The 15,751-nt window shown below is 46.2% G+C and overlaps 1 protein-coding gene across 1 annotated transcript; it reads right to left on the bottom strand.

Moving 5' to 3' along the window:
* Positions 1–3,600: 3,600 nt before the first annotated feature.
* On the bottom strand, positions 3,601–13,719 carry LOC144105007 (uncharacterized). The gene is made up of 3 exons (XM_077638228.1): positions 13,580–13,719; positions 7,041–7,361; positions 3,601–4,319 (listed from the first exon to the last, which is right to left on the bottom strand). Exons 1-3 carry the CDS (start codon positions 13,653–13,655, stop codon positions 4,024–4,026), a joined length of 693 nt encoding a protein of 230 aa, XP_077494354.1. The 5' UTR covers positions 13,656–13,719; the 3' UTR covers positions 3,601–4,023.
* Positions 13,720–15,751: the final 2,032 nt, after the last annotated feature.

Below are 15,751 nucleotides of genomic sequence, written 5' to 3'. Positions count from 1 at the left end.
CAGTCGAGGTTAAAAGGCATTGCGTATACAGGGTGGCTAGTTTTTCTAGCACGATGTCCCCTCCATCCTTCAACAGATCTGCTGTTACCTGATCCTCCCCAGCTGTTTTTCCCCTTTTCATTGCTTCTAAGGCTTTCTTTACTTCATCTTTCGTTACTGGCGGGATGACGCATTGCTGTGCACTGCTGTCTTTCTCATTAGCGCTCTGATTACATTGGCTACTGTACAGGTCTGTGTAGAACTCTTCGGCTACGTTAACTATCTTATCCATATTGCTAATGACATTGCCCTGCTTGTCTCTTAATGCATACATCTGGTTTTTACCTATGCCTAGTTTCCTCTTCACTGTTTTTAGGCTACCTCCGTTCTTTATAGCATGCTCGATTCTCTCCATATTAAACTTCCTTATGTCGGCTACCTTGCGCTTATTTATTAACTTTGATAGTTCCGTTAGTTCTATTCTATCGGTAGTGTTAGATGCCTTCATGTTTTGGCGCTTCTTAATCAGATCTTTCGTCTCCTGAGATAGCTTCCCGGTATCTTTTCGAACTGTCCTACCGCCTACTTCTACTGCGCACTCCGTAATTATTGATGTCAGGTTATCGTGCATTGAATGAACATCAAGATCATCTTCCTCAGTTAAAGCCGAATATCTGTTTTGCAGCGCTATCCTAAACTCTTGTGCTTTCCCTCTTACGGCTAACTCGTTAATGGTCTTCTTCTTCGCTAGCTTCTTCCGTTCCTTCTTCAAGTCTAAGCTAATTCTAGACCTTACCATTCTGTGGTCGCTACAACGCACCTTTCCGAGGACGGCCACATCCTGAATGATGCCAGGTTTAGCGCATAGTATGAAGTCGATTTCATTTTTAATCTCAGCATTGGGGCTCTTCCAGGTCCACTTCCTGTTTTCTCGTTTGCGGAAGAAGGTATTCATGATCCGTAAATTATTTCTATCCGCGAATTCGACTAATAACTCTCCCCTGCTATTTCTAGAGCCTATCCCATAGTCACCTACCGCGTGGTCGTCAGCCTGCTTCTTGCCCACCTTCGCATTGAAGTCGCCCATCAGTACAGTGTACTGCGATTTTGCTTTATTCATTGCTGATTCTACGTCCTCATAGAAGCTTTCAACGGTCTGGTCATCATGGCTGGATGTGGGTGCGTAGGCCTGCACCACTTTCAGCTTGTACCTCCTATTCAGCCTAATTACTATAGCTGCTACCCTCTCGTTAATACTGTAGAACTCCTCTACGTTGCCAGCTATATCCTTATTAATTAGAAAACCCACACCTAGTTCTCGTCTATCCTCTAACCCGCGATAGCACAGTATGTGTCCGTCCTTTAGTACTGTATACGCCTCACCTGTCCTCCTAACTTCGCTAAGCCCTATCACATCCCATTTAATTCCCGCTAGTTCCTCAAACAGCACTGCTAGGCTAGCCTCACTAGCTAAAGTTCTAGCGTTAAACGTTGCCAGGTTCAGATTCCAATGGCGGCCTGTCCGGATGCAGCGATGGCGTAGAGGTAGAACATCCGCCTCGCGTGCAAGAGGACCGGGGTTCAAATCCTGGTGCCGCGCAACTCTCCACCGGGTTTAAAAAAAAAAAAATTCGCGTGTCGATGGAATTGCATAACCAGGCCTGGAGTGCGGCCTTATCTCGGTGACCAGAACCGACAACGCACTCTCTCACCAGAGCAGGATTTGGCCACCGTGGTGTAGTACTTGGCCACAACCTTCTATGATCAAACCAATCAAACCAATCAAACCAATTGGGTTGTAAAGATCTGGATAAATGTGCGCGAGGAGTGATGGGGTGCGTATCGATCTCGACTGTAGACGACGCCACGTAACCTCTTGTTCTTTAGTAAGTCTTTTGTCTGGAGGGGGGAAAATTCTCCTCTCTAGTTTAAAATGATTGGTGAGATCATGATATGTGATCATTGAGTCCTTCGTGAAATTCAGGGAGCCAGACTCATCCACTGCCCGGTCGACGAAACCTCGGGCTTTATTGTGGGCTGCCTCGTTCCCCGGATTCCCCGAATGGGCTGGGACCCATATCAATTCGGAATAATTTGGTGAGAATTTTGTTGCGTTAAGGATTCTAAGGAAGGTGTTTGTAATTCGCCCTTTAGCGAAATTATTGATACCCATTTTGGAATCGCTGAGGATGATGCTCCCTTGGGTATGTGCTAGGGCGAGGGCTATAGCCGCCTCTTTCTGCCGTTTCAGAGGATTTCGTTTTGATTGTCGCCGAGACGATGTGGTCGCCATTCTGGTTCACAACCACAACTGCAAAGGCATTGGTATTTTTTTATTCTGCCGCATCTACATAAAGTGTTGCAGCGCACTGTCTGTATTTCTTATGTAAGGCTTTGGCTCGTGCTTGTCTTCTACCCTCATGGTGTAAGGGGTGCATGTTTTTGGGGAGTGGTTTGATTAGTAGGGCCGTCCTATAGGCGCGGGGTAAGTCTACTTTAGCATCGTTATTCGTAGGTTGAAAGTTAATTCCGAGCCTGGTAAGAATACTCCTGCCAGTTCTGGAATTGGCTAATCGCGCTGTTTGAGCCATTAAATGGGCTTCTTTCAGTTCATTGTAGGTGTTATGTATTCCTAACCTCATAAGCCTTTCGGTTGAGGCATTTAGTGGGAGTCCTAACGCAGCTTTATAGGCCTGCCGTATCATGCTATCCAATTTGTCCGTTTCTGCTTTCGAAAATTTCAGATAAGGGGTGGCATAGAGTATCCTGCTCAGCGCAAAGGCCTGCACTAGGCGGCATAAATCTCTTTCCCTCACCCCTTGTCTGCGGTTAGCTATGCGGCGGAGTAATCGCGCCGTCGCTTCTACCGTGCCTTTTAGCTTAGTGAGTGTGTCAGTATTTTTTCCATTTGTTTGTAAATACAACCCCAGTATTCTCATGGTCTGTACCTCTTTGACAGATCATCCATTAACATAGACGTTTATTTGCGGGGGGGATGTCGTGGTACGCCTCCCTCTTTGTTTACGACGGATCACGAAGAGTTCAGATTTTTGCTCAGAACAAGTGAGGCCGGAATCCCATGCGCATGCCTCGATGATGTCCACTGCTGCTTGGAGTGTGTCTTCTATGTAGCCTTCGCATCCTTTGGTTACCCAAAGTGTGATGTCATCTGCATAGAACGTGTGATGTAGGTCTGGTATTTGTGCCAGTTTGGGGGGAATTTTGATGAAGGAGAGGTTAAAAAGGAAAGGGGACAGGACGGAGCCCTGTGGCGTTCCTTTACTTCCTAGTTTGGGGCAGACTCTATTGTTCCGACCGTTATCACTGCTGTTCTGTTAGTGAGGAAGGATCGTATGTAGTTGTACGTCCTTTCTCCGGGGTTGATTTCTGACAAGTTTGTCAAGATGGCTTTGTGGGTGACTTTGTCGAAAGCTTTAACAAGGTCTAAACCCAATATTGCTTTCGTTCCTGTTCCCTCGTCAGCTTCAATTATGTCCTTGTTAAGCTGCAAGAGAATGTCCTGGGTAGATAGTTGGGCCCTGAATCCTAACATTGTTTCAGGTAGGAGGTTCATGTCCTCCGCATAGTTTTGGAGCCTATTGAGGATGACATGCTCCACAGACAAACATAACGTGCATGCTATTCGAAATTTGCGCCAGTGAAACAGAGACTAGACGTGTGTGCCATTTCTTCACCAACCACTAGGTGTCTTGAAATCGATTTGAGCGGCACGTGAGGAATCAGAAATTCGCGCCAGTGAAAAGAAAACAGGAAGCGGAGAACCAGTTGCCCTCACCAACCGCTAGGTGCGCTAAAATCGTCCGTCGGGGTCTATGGTGGGGAGTGTCCTCTTTTATTCATTCTTTCTCTGTGGCGTTACATTTAAATGAAATGAACACCACAGTGGCTGCTCCGGCAGCGACAAAATCGGCTCGCTTTGTTTCGAATTAGGCGTGTTCTTATTGAAAATCAGTCCACAGTTTTGAGAAGAGGGCCCCGCAGGGACGAAAACAAAAAAAAAGACTAATTTTTACCTTAGGGCGGTTAAAAGTGGGCAGGTAAACTCCACATGGAGAAACGACCGTAGAGTACGCCAGACGAGACTTCCACCCGATATTGCTTTTGGCTCGTAATGTTGAAGGCCAGAGACGGGCGGAATGTTTTTTCTGCCCAGCAGCATCGATCGATGTCTGCCGAAGCACATGGTTCGCAGACCTTCACCCAGTAACCTGCGAAGCACTTGGAGGTGGATTCCGGGGAGCCATTCCAGTCGAGCAACACAGATGATGTCCTCCCCACGGTCGTGACAGTCGAGCTGATTTTCGAAGGTGGTTCCGGGACTAGTGGCAATACAGAGGGAAACGTTAAAATACAAAACACTGTGTAGATATAAATAACTGCGTTGTAGACACCGAGAGAAGTTAACGCACAAAGAGAACAAGATGTTAAACAAATATCGAAGCAATCTCTTCAGAAACACTAGGCTGCAAGAAGAGTGACAAGACAATGACTTATCAAAAGCACCCTGCGCTCCCTTTAGAGCTGTGTTCTTATCTGGTTAGCCACCCTGAGGACTGATTACACAACCAAACATATTCTACCTATATGAAGCTAGGCATGAAATTTGGTTCTTCACAGCTAAAGAACTAGTCTTTCAGGTGAGATGATTGATACAAGTCTTTATTTGAACAGGAGGCTGACTGCGCCTGTTCGTTTTATATGTGACACTATAGTTTCAGTTTGTTTCCAATAACGACACATTGCACGAGTTAAAGTGTGTTACAGAAGGATGTTGAATGCTTTTGCGGACGAGTATTCACTTTAGTATTTAAATAATGCAAAAATATTATAAATGAAAATAGTTTGCATAACAGGCTAAGCTCCTGGTAGTAAATAGTGTAAAAATCGTGGAGTTAATTTGGCCGCTGAGATAAGGAAAAATATTAGCAAGAATAAAAGGTGTCTACGCAGCATCAAAAAAACATCCAGCAATAAAAGGATGTTTTTGCAGTACGGCAGTGTTATGCAAGCCAAGGAATCAAAGTTCACGGCATTACATTCTAGTATGAAAGAAAACAATGCACCAGTTGGTACACAAGGAACTGAGAAATGATGTGTGCATTAAACGAATTTTAAGTGTTGAAGGTTGTTTTAGGCGCGGTTTATATACAAAGAAGTAGCAGAAGTATAGTGAATTTTCGTTCCTGGATTTCCTTTCCTACTGCCACATACAGCCTATTGAAGGAAGAGAAGCCCATTGAGCACATTTCCCCACCGGTGGAGCTTAATCTCGCCGATTTCGTCTCTCCTTTTTCGCGATCAGGAGTCCGACGCATGATTGCCGCCCGTTCTTCGCGCTCCGTGCAAAGCTCCGTTTTCATCGTTTGTACGTGCTGTTGCAAATCGCCTCCAAACATTTAAAGTGGCCTTCAGACGCTCTGTGCTCCTCATTGTTTGTGGTGTAAGTAGTTCAAATAATAGGCGCTGTTACTGTATTACAGCTGGTTAACACATGAGCCAGTGCCAGATCGAAAGAGAATAAAAAGGGGCGAAAGGTTAAAAACGAAATATTTAAACATTAAGCACGCAACGTTTCCGCCTCGTCTCAATGAGTATGGGTATTTGCGGCTTGGCGTTAGTGTTCTTAATATTCTTATGTTTTTGCTTGATCACGGAACTACTAAAATTTGAAAATCCTACGATAACTATATGGTGAACGAAGTCATCGTTTCGTTGTGTCTAATTATTTGCGAACTGCCGTTGCTTGTTCACTATTAGCCAGGTGCTATGGCAGTAATATTTCTTCCTTCTATTTATTGTATGTCGCGATAACATTCGCGGCTATTCGCGGTTTCAAGAACAAAAAAACGAGAGAGGGCACTGCTCAGATAGTTAGGGTCAACTTTCAGAACGAGACCGTCAAGCAAGAAAAATGTCAAAGAAAAAATACTGTGGTGGTAAATATGGATCTCAGCCGCCTACCCCTTGACGCGAGCCTTCAAGAGAGAAAAGAACGACAGAACAAACTGAATTAAGAAATATAAAGAGACGCCCAATGGTGACGGGTTGCAAAGCCGTAACAGGATAGGACAGATGCACATCTTTTGAAGGCGCAGCGCCTAGCTAGCTAGCACTTTTGTATAGTCACTGGATAAGCTTTCAAAGTACCGCGAACCTTCTCTCCCCGCCACCGGATTTGGAAGCTGCATGGTTGTAAGCAGACAAGTGCCCTCAAAAAAAAAAATTTTTGTAACTCGTAGAAGACATATCTTGAGCGCGTTTGCGGGTCCCAGGGCAAAGCCCAGAGGCTTTGGATGCCCGGCGCTGTATTGGAAGTCCATGGAAAGGATACTGCTTGCTTTTATGCTAACATTGGGCTTTCGCAGCCATATTTTTTCTCAGCCTGGAGGCGCGGGGAAAAGAACCACGGTATACTAAAAACTAATCTAGGGACTCTAGTTGTGAATGTGACACAACATTCTACACATTAAAACTACGGGGTTTGTATAGACAGCAGCTAATATTTGCAAAGGTGCGACATAACTTCCTGTTTGACGAATACACCGTTTGGGCGCTTAGCGTCGTAAAGAATTCTTAGAAGCCATCATCTCTCTGTTATACTCTCTGTTGGTCTACTGCCTCGTGTGCCCTCTGGGACTTTATCTAAGAAACTAAGTGCAGGTTGCCTTCAGAGGGAAAAAATGTGAGGCCACAATAGTGATAACGACCACGAAGCGCGAAAGTCATTGGTGATAAGCCTTTCTCCGGTACACGGGTCCCGGCGTTTTTATGCCTTTCCAAATAGGCTTCTCTCAGAGATCTCTGCAAATACGGAGACCGACGTGAAGGGGCAGACACTGGCACCCTTTGAATTTAATATTGTCTTTATCAGCCTGCCTTCTGAAACAGCAAGAATTAAAGCGACTGCCACGCCGGATACTTATCCAAACTTTGACAGAAAATTATCTTGGGCCTGCAGTGGCAGGCTTATAGAGCCAGCTTCAACCGTGTTCATGTAATTTCACAAAAATGCTACATCCTAACTGTGTAGCATGCATTACCTTTTCCTGGTACATAAAAAGCTTCAATGGTGACTCCTCTAGATGAGCGCTCCGGAGGTCCTCTGATGAGCGTGTGCAGTGTGAAGCTGACTTTAGCGCAGGTCGCAAAGTTGCTGCATGTGACTCTGGTCTCGTTGGCAGGCAGCAGGGTACCATTGGCGCAGGACCCCAGGCGGTAGTGTTTCAAGCCACCGGAGCCGTTTTTTTCATGGACCATTTCTATCCAATAAAAGTCGAAGCTCCCTTGCGGCCGCTTCCAAGTTACAGTAAAGTTGCGAGGTGCAACGTCTACAAGGCGCAGGTGGGCTGCATCAGGAGGTCCTAGGAGAAATATAAGGATTTAATTACGGAATCATAGGCAATAACTGAAAAGCCGTGGCCCCTTGTGGCTGTTTTTGACTAAATGGGCTTTACTTTATCCAGCCTATTTTATATAGCCATGCCAATTTTTACACTTGCCGGGCGTGAGTCGCGACGACACCCAGATCACGAGAGTTCGACAAGGATCAAATTGTCTTAAGACGGCCGTCGACATCTCGCAGTAAGTCGATAATGTATGAGAAATGCGTATGCTCTTCTGGATTTAACTTTTTTCCGCGTGGGCAAAAGGTGGGGAGCAATGTTGATGTGGACAATTAAAGCTGAATGGTTAATATATGAGGATTTACGACGTCTGTTATTTGATGTTGACTGCTCCCAAGAGGGCCGCCTCATATCAATGTAGTAAGTGTATCTGTGTAGTTTTTTATTGGTAATTAGACATGAATCTCGGGATGATCAGGTCTAGCTTGTCCACATTGTGCTTTTCACATTGCCGCATTAGTTTTGAACGGTGCTGCCTCGCGTGAGTGGGTGACGATGGTGTTGTTTTTGGAAGGTTGGTACAATTGTTTACGGCGTAAGAAGTTCGATCGCATAGATCTAAGTATCTTGTAGAACGGCGTGTTTGCGGTGAGCGTCCGACTAGCGTTAGTTCTATGTTCGAACCGCAGCGCAGCCCACCGGACCCTTTCTTTTCTAGAAACAGATTTGAATTTTCACGCCAAGCAAGAGCTGTGTATACTTGGTGTTCACGCGATCAAGGAGCTTTTTGGGGACCAACACAATTGCGCATATGCCGCTAATCTTCTCATTAGGCACCACTGTAAAAACGGCCAATTTTTGCATTATTGGATGGAATCGTTCCGCATAGTATCTCGGTATTCCTTCAGCGATCGTCGTCTCTTCACCGCTGGCGGCTGCGGCGCGTGTGCATGCAGTATATTTCTATCAGTTCAAGATTTGCTCACCTCGATTCGGCCGATGTAGTGATTGTGGCCCTCTAGGAGTTAGTCGGCTCGCCCGTGCACATTTCCTTCCTATTTTAGGTTGACTGCTTAGATTAGCCGGTTTGTTTCGAAGGCGATGGAATACAGCAAGGGACGACAATATAGAAATATGGATAGACGATATTAGGAAGAAGCTGCTGGTTCAGAGTGTCCTTAATGTACTCCTGCTTATTTCTATTTACCAGAACTCTGAAGCGCTTCATATATGCAGTCGTGATGCATGCGCACCGTACAAAGCTTAAGTTGCAAAGCCGTAGTGCAGCGAATTGCACCAAATCTAGCCCACAGTGTCGAAAAGAGAAAGTTTACCGAAGGCGGTACAACTGTCAAGCACTATAGTAGATTCTTGCTCTCAATTCTGACCAGTTTCTCTCGAGGCTTTCGGCTAGAAGAGCGCTGTGCTCGACTGAAATCCTTCTGGCACTTGTAGCGCTCAGTACTGGCGGTAAGCACCGTTCCACTAGCGATGAAGACAGGTGGCTGGTGGCCGAATAAATATGACTAATACCCACTGATTTAATTATAATAATAATTGTTTTTTTGGGAAAGGAAATGGCGCAGTATCTGTGTCATATATCGTTGGACACCTGAATCGCGCCGTATGGCAAGGGGTAAATTAGAGAGTGAAAGAAGAAAGGAAGAGGTGCCGTAGTGGAGGGCTCCGGAATTATTTCGACCACCCGGGGATCTTTAACGTGCACTGACACCGCAGAGCACAAGGGCCGCTTAGCGTTTTGCCTCCATAAAAACGCAGCCGCCGCGGTTGGGTTCGAACCCAGGAACTCGCGATCAGCAGCCGGAGTTCCCGGGTTAGAACTCGACCGCGGCGGCTCCGTTTTTCGCGTTGCAGCAAGAAATGCAGTGAGCTTTGGGCGCTGCGGTAGCTTTTTAGCCAATTTGGCTGTCAAATTTGAAACACTCTTTTACTATTTTATGCAAGCATGATAATGTCGGTAAAGATGCACTGAGGTCACTGTAGCTGGATAGTGGGATATTTTTTAGGGCAGAATGCTTAACCAAAGCGTACAGCTTTTCGTGACAAATATAATGCTGCCGTAGCGAGGCGCAGGCTGTGGAGAAATTTTGGAAGGTGGGCGTAGAAGTTAGGACGGATGACGGCTTCACAAAATCAGACGCAAATAAATCACCTTCCCTGGCTTCCCTCAGGAAACTAAGCGTCGTACAGTAACTGCCTCTCCAAAGGACACCAAAGGAGTCACATGCATAGGCTTCACGTGACTAAAAATAGCAGCTGGAAGTCCTATGTCGGGAGCCGCTCCTCTGGCTTTTAGTAGCTCACGCTGAGGCCCCGGTGTAAAAAAAAGATGCACCGGTGCGCAATACCGCAAACGGTAGCTAATGGAATGTTAGCTTGTGGTTACGGCTCATAAACAGGCTATACCTTAGCCATCAACGCCACTGGGCCTGCAAGTAGAGAGAGCGTGTTTTTTTTATAATTATGACAGAGCAAACTATGTCCAATGCTGGACTAGGGTCTCTCTATATACCTTAAAATGTACCTGGCTGTGCCAGCTCCGGCCATGATAACGAATCAAAGTTCATAATCTCATCCACTCAATGCTCTCCTGCTAGTCTATGCTAGGTTTGCCTTCTCTTGCTATCCACGGCGTTGCACAAAGGAGACATCAGTAACCTTCTTTGTATCCCAAGCGAGACTAATGCCTATTTCATGCACTGCATATTTCAGTTACGAGACCATGACACACGTTTGTTCCGCGCCCACTCCGCTATCTTTATGTCAGTAGATGGCTGCGAGCCATGCCGGTTGTTACGACATTAACGTTGTGCCTTCCCTTGTGCCTTGCCCAGCGTCCTCGACCCTACATCTTAATGGCTGCATGCATGAATGGCGCTGAGAATCTGCACACAGGTCGGACAATGGGCATCGATATAGTCGAAGTCACTGTCTTCTTATTACACCTTCGCTTCCGCATGGAGTGTAACACGTGGGGTGTGAGGCAGCGAGATGACATACAATCCGGATGAACGAGAGAAAATGTTAGTGGGAGCAAATGATCTATTGCGTCCGGTTTACGAAAAGTTCCAGGATTCAAAAGCGCGATTCTTGGCGGCTTTTGGTTGATTCATTCTCGGTCTTCGGGTTTACTTGCGTAATGATTGGATGTTTTATGTAATCGACACATTGGTGGAATCTGTCCTTCGCACAAACTATTATGGATTCAAGTTGCGAACCAAGTATTCCAAATGAAGGCCGCCTGAAAATCCCGCAGTGCTCACCTTCACTGACGTTGATAAAATAGCCCGATTCCTAGTTCAAGCACCGTGTAAGCAGTCTAGCATCTACGATGTGAAACGTATTGCAGAGACTCCAACCAGAACTTGTGGTCATCTGTGCTTGAATGGTCCCTAAAGAAATTTAAGGTTCCCCAGGAACAAAATGGTCGCGTTTTTTAGAAACATGGTTCCTCTAACCACCGGGACCAAAAGGACTCCACCCGCGCCGCACATGTGCTCTCAACCCTGCGTGTGCGGTAACCCTACCCGGTGGTCTTACCCGTGCAGAGAAAGTTGCCCTTAGGAGGATGCGCGTCAAGGTTGCCCTCACACCTGCCGTCACTCGGAAGTGGCCTCAGTACCGAGATTTGTTTCCTCGGCCATGGTGTCCGATATGTAAACACGAGGACATTGAAGCCGACATTCATCACTTACTGTGGGACTTCCCCGCTCTCAAGCCGACGAGGATCCGGCACGTGAATGTAGCGGGTCTTACACCAAGCAACCCTGCATCATACATTGCCTGGACGCAGGGACCGTACCATCGTTCTCTACTGGACTTCATCAAATCAGCTAGCCTTTTTCTATTCATTTATTCAGTACTACATCTTTAATCACACCTTCATTCATTATTGATGCCCTGAGGCAATAAATTTTGCTTAAAAAAAAGAATCAGTCGACCGACAAGCTGTTTGCACGAGCGTCAAAAACGTAGTGTTTGAGCCGCTGCATGTGGCGTTAACCGGCAGTGCGAATGTGAGATGCCAGCCACTATCCTAAACTATGGAGATTCAACCACAGCAATAAAAAGGAGAGTAACCAACAAGCAACCGCCGAAAAATCTTCGCTTGTAGCTCGGTGTGCACGGATCTAATCTGTGTACCCCAGGAACTGCTTTATAAGTGCTCCGTGCTACAACAATTATACCAAGCGCATAATTCCTGCATATATTGGGTAATCTGCAACCATTATAACGGCTTTGATTGTTAAGAAAAACTTCCTCTGCTGTCACTTTGTGCCTTCGTATATCAAGCATGTACCGCCGGCAGCACGCCTAACAGCAACGCTCGAGCGCGTGGATTTCCACTGACATTAGCGCCGATGGCTTTCTGCCGCTGGGTCTTGGGGAATGTTAGGAAGGAAACAGGGCCCCAACTGTCTCCACCAACCGCAAACACACTGTGCAGCTTGGCCTTGGAGCCAGCCCTCAGCGGCTCTAATATCAGTCCAGGACGCACATTCAAGTGTTCGTGTTAAGCGTGATGCGTATGTCAGGCGAACTTCAGGGTCGATGCAATCTCGCTACTGTAGTGTAGTATTGCCAATCGGTGTGGTATTACCACTCGGCATCTGTCTCGGTTCCAACTGCTAGCTGAAATCAGTGCACATCTAGGCGAATCCATCCTGCAGCGAACAATTTCAGAATGATACCGACATTAAACCCTGTGAATTTCCTTCCTGTGGTCAGTGTTCCTACGCGCCCGACGTAAAGTTTGCGTCGGGTGTAGCTAGTGCTTCCTTCTCAACATGGAGTGCATAAAAAAGGCAAAAAAAATGTAATCTGCCCTTTGCGAGATTCAGTTCACTAACGGCAATGAGAACGCTTTCGGCGCCCAAAAGCGGACTGGTAATCCATGTAGCATATTCCCGAAGTCTGAAACCTCTCGCATACTTTTATCGTCAAGTGTTTTTTTTTGTAAATCTTCAATTCTCAGATGTCGGTACTTTAATCTTCCCTGCGTAAACAGAGGAAAGGCCTCAGAACTCCGTTGATATAAGTAAAACATCTGCATATAAGACGAGGAGCAATAGGCTGACAAGACGGGGAGCTGCTTGAATACCTATGGTCTTCGCCGGATTAGCTGCGAATGTTCACATCTCTAGTGAAAATTTCCTTACACACACTGCCTGTTAAGAGCCGCCGCGGTGGCTGAGTGGATATGGCGCTTGGCTGCTGGCCCTAAAGACGCGTGTTCGATCCCGGCCACGGCGGTCGAATTTCGATAGAGGCGAAATTCTAGAGGCCCGTGTGCTGTGCGATGTTGTACACGTTAGAGGAACCCCAATTGGTCGAAATTTCTGGAGCCATTCACTACGGCGTCTCTCATAGCCTGAGTTGCTTTGGGACGTTAAACCCCCATAAACCAAACCAAACTACCTGCTAAGAAGAGTTTGTTTTCTGTCCCAGCATACCAAAAAATTCAAACGACACACTGACAACACCAGCGTGTCATGTGTAAAAATGATTTAGGAATATAGTTACTTTTCGCAGCAGCACCGTATGTATTACTCTTCGCTGCATCCTCCCCTCATATACTCATTACACTCTCGTATGGGCGCAAAGCGCTGAACCGACGGATGACTGATTTTCCACGTGTCAGACCTGATACTTTAGAAAAATCAATAACCGCCACTGCTCCATGCTCAAGGGTTCTTCTGAAATTGAAATATTTTATTTCAGGTATTCTCGGGGTTTTTCTGCCTCGTAGAATTCCAGAAGATGGTGGTTGCTTGATAGTGCGCAGTTATTTCCTATGAAAAAATCTTCTTATCCTCATTATATACCTTTTGTTTTCGAGACAAACTACGTTACTTCAATCTAAGGCGACGCCAGAATCAAACCGGGGCGCTTTAGCGTTTTTCCTCCATAAAAACGCAGCCGCCGCGGTCGGGTTCGAACCCGACTGCGGCGGCTGCGTTTTTATGGAGGAAAAACGCTAAGGCGCACGTGTGCTGTGCGATGTCAGTGCACGTTAAAGATCCCCAGGTGGTCGAAATTATTCCGGAGCCCTCCACTACGGCACCTCCTTCTTCCTTTCTTCTTTCACTCCCTCCCTTATCCCTTCCCTAACGGCGCGGTTCAGGTGTCCAACGATATATGAGACAGATACTGCGCCATTTCCTTTCCCCAAAAACCAATTAAAAATTTTAAAAAATGAGTGCTACACAGCTCACCATGCTGAAGCCCCGAAGTCCTCAGAGAGGTTCCTGTTAGGACTTGGCAATAAAGTACAAAAACCTTCCATGTCATTGCTGGTGCCGGACGGCGAAAGTGTGCGCCTCACTGTTCTTGCGTTCCACTTTCTTCGCCATGCGAGACTGCCAGCAATATCACTAAGGCGTCTGTGGAGACATACTCGAACTGCGATGGCGGCTTGTTTTCCTTATCATGAGCCGCCGCTGATAAGTGCCCCTCATTCTTCTATCTGGCTTGGTGTATGGTTTATGGTATATGGGGTATTTAACATCCCAAAACGACTCAGGCTATGAGGGACGCCGTAGTGAAGAGCTCCGGAAATTTCGACCACCTGGGGTTCTTTTACGTGCACTGACATCGCACAGCACACGGGCCTCTAGAACTTCGCCTCCATCGAAATTCGACCGCCGCGGGCGGGATCGATCCCGCGTCTTTCGGGCCCGCAGCCGAGCGTCATAACCACTCAGCCACCGCGGCGTTCTATCTGGCGTTCGTTGTGGATAATAATAATATTAATAATTGGTTTTTGGGGAAAGGAAATGGCGCAGTATCTGTCTCATATATCGTTGGACACCTGAACCGCGCCGTAAGGGATGGGATAAAGGAGGGAATGAAAGAAGAAATGAAGAAGAGGTGCCGTAGTGGAGGGCTCCGGTATAATTTCGACCACCTGGGAATCTTTAACGTGCACTGACATCGCATAGCACACGGGCGCTTTAGCGTTTTTCCTCCATAAAAACACAGCCGCCGCGGTCGGGTTCCAACCCGACCGCGCCCGTGTGCTGTGCATAGGAAGAGGAATTTTCCCGACAAATGCTTATAGTTTACGTGAGCTAAGCAAGAATGTACTCACACTTATTGAATATGGGCTATAAGCTCAATACGCGGAAATGCGGTTAGGATGCCTTCGCTGCACACGATTGCAGACGCAATTGCAACGCAGCATCATATTCAGGATGCCAAGAAGGGAAGTTCCGCTCGCGGATTGTACAAAAGTTTCCCTTCATAAAGGGCAAAATTTTGAATAGTATTGCTTTGAATGCTGACTGCAGATTGGTAGACAATTTTCTTGGTGCTGCCTATACTTGAGCTCATATATGAATAATCTTCACCGCCCCCCACCGAGTGCTGAAAACACCCTTTCATCTCCTTCAGACATTGTGTCTACATATGTGTCTGAACCTCAATATATTCTCCTATACAAGCAAAACTTTCGTATTTTATTTACACGCCCCAACGGTTTAGACCCTGCCTGTGAAGTCTGTGGGACTATTTGTTACAGCTAGAGCGAAACACATTTTGAAAAAAAAAAGTAGCGAAGATGTACAACGCCGCATTTATTGAACGATAGTAAAAGTAGGTTTTTTTGTGCGCTGTCTTTGAAACTTGTCGTTTATGATTCAATTTAACGTCAAAAATATCTATTTATTGCAGAATAAATACGAGGATCCACTTTTTCATTTTCGTAAAATCAAACAAAAAAAACTGCGTTCGTCAGTACATATGGAAGCACACAAACGCCTATGTAAACTCTACTTGCAGATATCTTTCCTCTGCGATCAAGAAGTACACATTTTTTTTTATATTTCGCAGCCCAAGAACATCAGCGCAGCAAGAAACTACCGATGAGGAGCATAGGACCTGGCCGAACTGCCACGCTTGACAGTAGCTGCTAAAAATAATATTTTTTGAAGGAAATTATCTTTGCCCCAGAAACTATTTCAGACCGTGGGCTCAAATTGTGTAATGTAAACAAGAGATCTGTGCCTGAAGGCTCCCGTGACACGTGGTACATTTTTTCTTACGTTATGTTTTTGTCGCCAGTCGTATGCGCTTATGGCCCTTATCACTTTTTCGCTCTAGATGAGAGTCGATGTTTGATCGTTCTAATCTCGATAGTTGTTTATTCTCTTTACACTGAACGCGGTCGAGGCCGATCAGGATTTTGATCTTCGACGACCGAAATACGCGATTGCTGCTCTGGGTGCATGCACCTTAGTTGCGTCAGCAGTTTGTGGAAGCATGTTAGCTAAAAAAATTGGTGGTGGTTTAGCTCTGATTAAACCTGTAGTGACGCGATAGCTACAGCTGGCCCAGTGGAACATTGTCACGTGACCGACCACGTGACAGCTTGTGATGGCGCAGCCACA

The sequence above is a fragment of the Amblyomma americanum genome, chromosome 9 (genome assembly GCF_052857255.1).
Source record: "Amblyomma americanum isolate KBUSLIRL-KWMA chromosome 9, ASM5285725v1, whole genome shotgun sequence".
NCBI lineage: Eukaryota > Metazoa > Arthropoda > Arachnida > Ixodida > Ixodidae > Amblyomma > Amblyomma americanum.
The sequence above is the reverse complement of the archived record's forward strand: the minus strand, read 5'-3'. Positions and strand labels throughout refer to the sequence as shown.

Excerpts from the sequence above, each read along its gene's own strand:
- LOC144105007 (XM_077638228.1), bottom strand. The coding sequence starts at position 13,655 with ATGACATGGAAGGTTTTTGTACTTTATTGCCAAGTCCTAACAGGAACC. Across the intron at positions 7,362-13,579 it reads GACTTCGGGGCTTCAGCATG|GACCTCCTGATGCAGCCCAC; the intron begins GTGAGCTGTGTA and ends TATTTCTCCTAG. Across the intron at positions 4,320-7,040 it reads TTTTTATGTACCAGGAAAAG|TCCCGGAACCACCTTCGAAA; the intron begins GTAATGCATGCT and ends TATTGCCACTAG.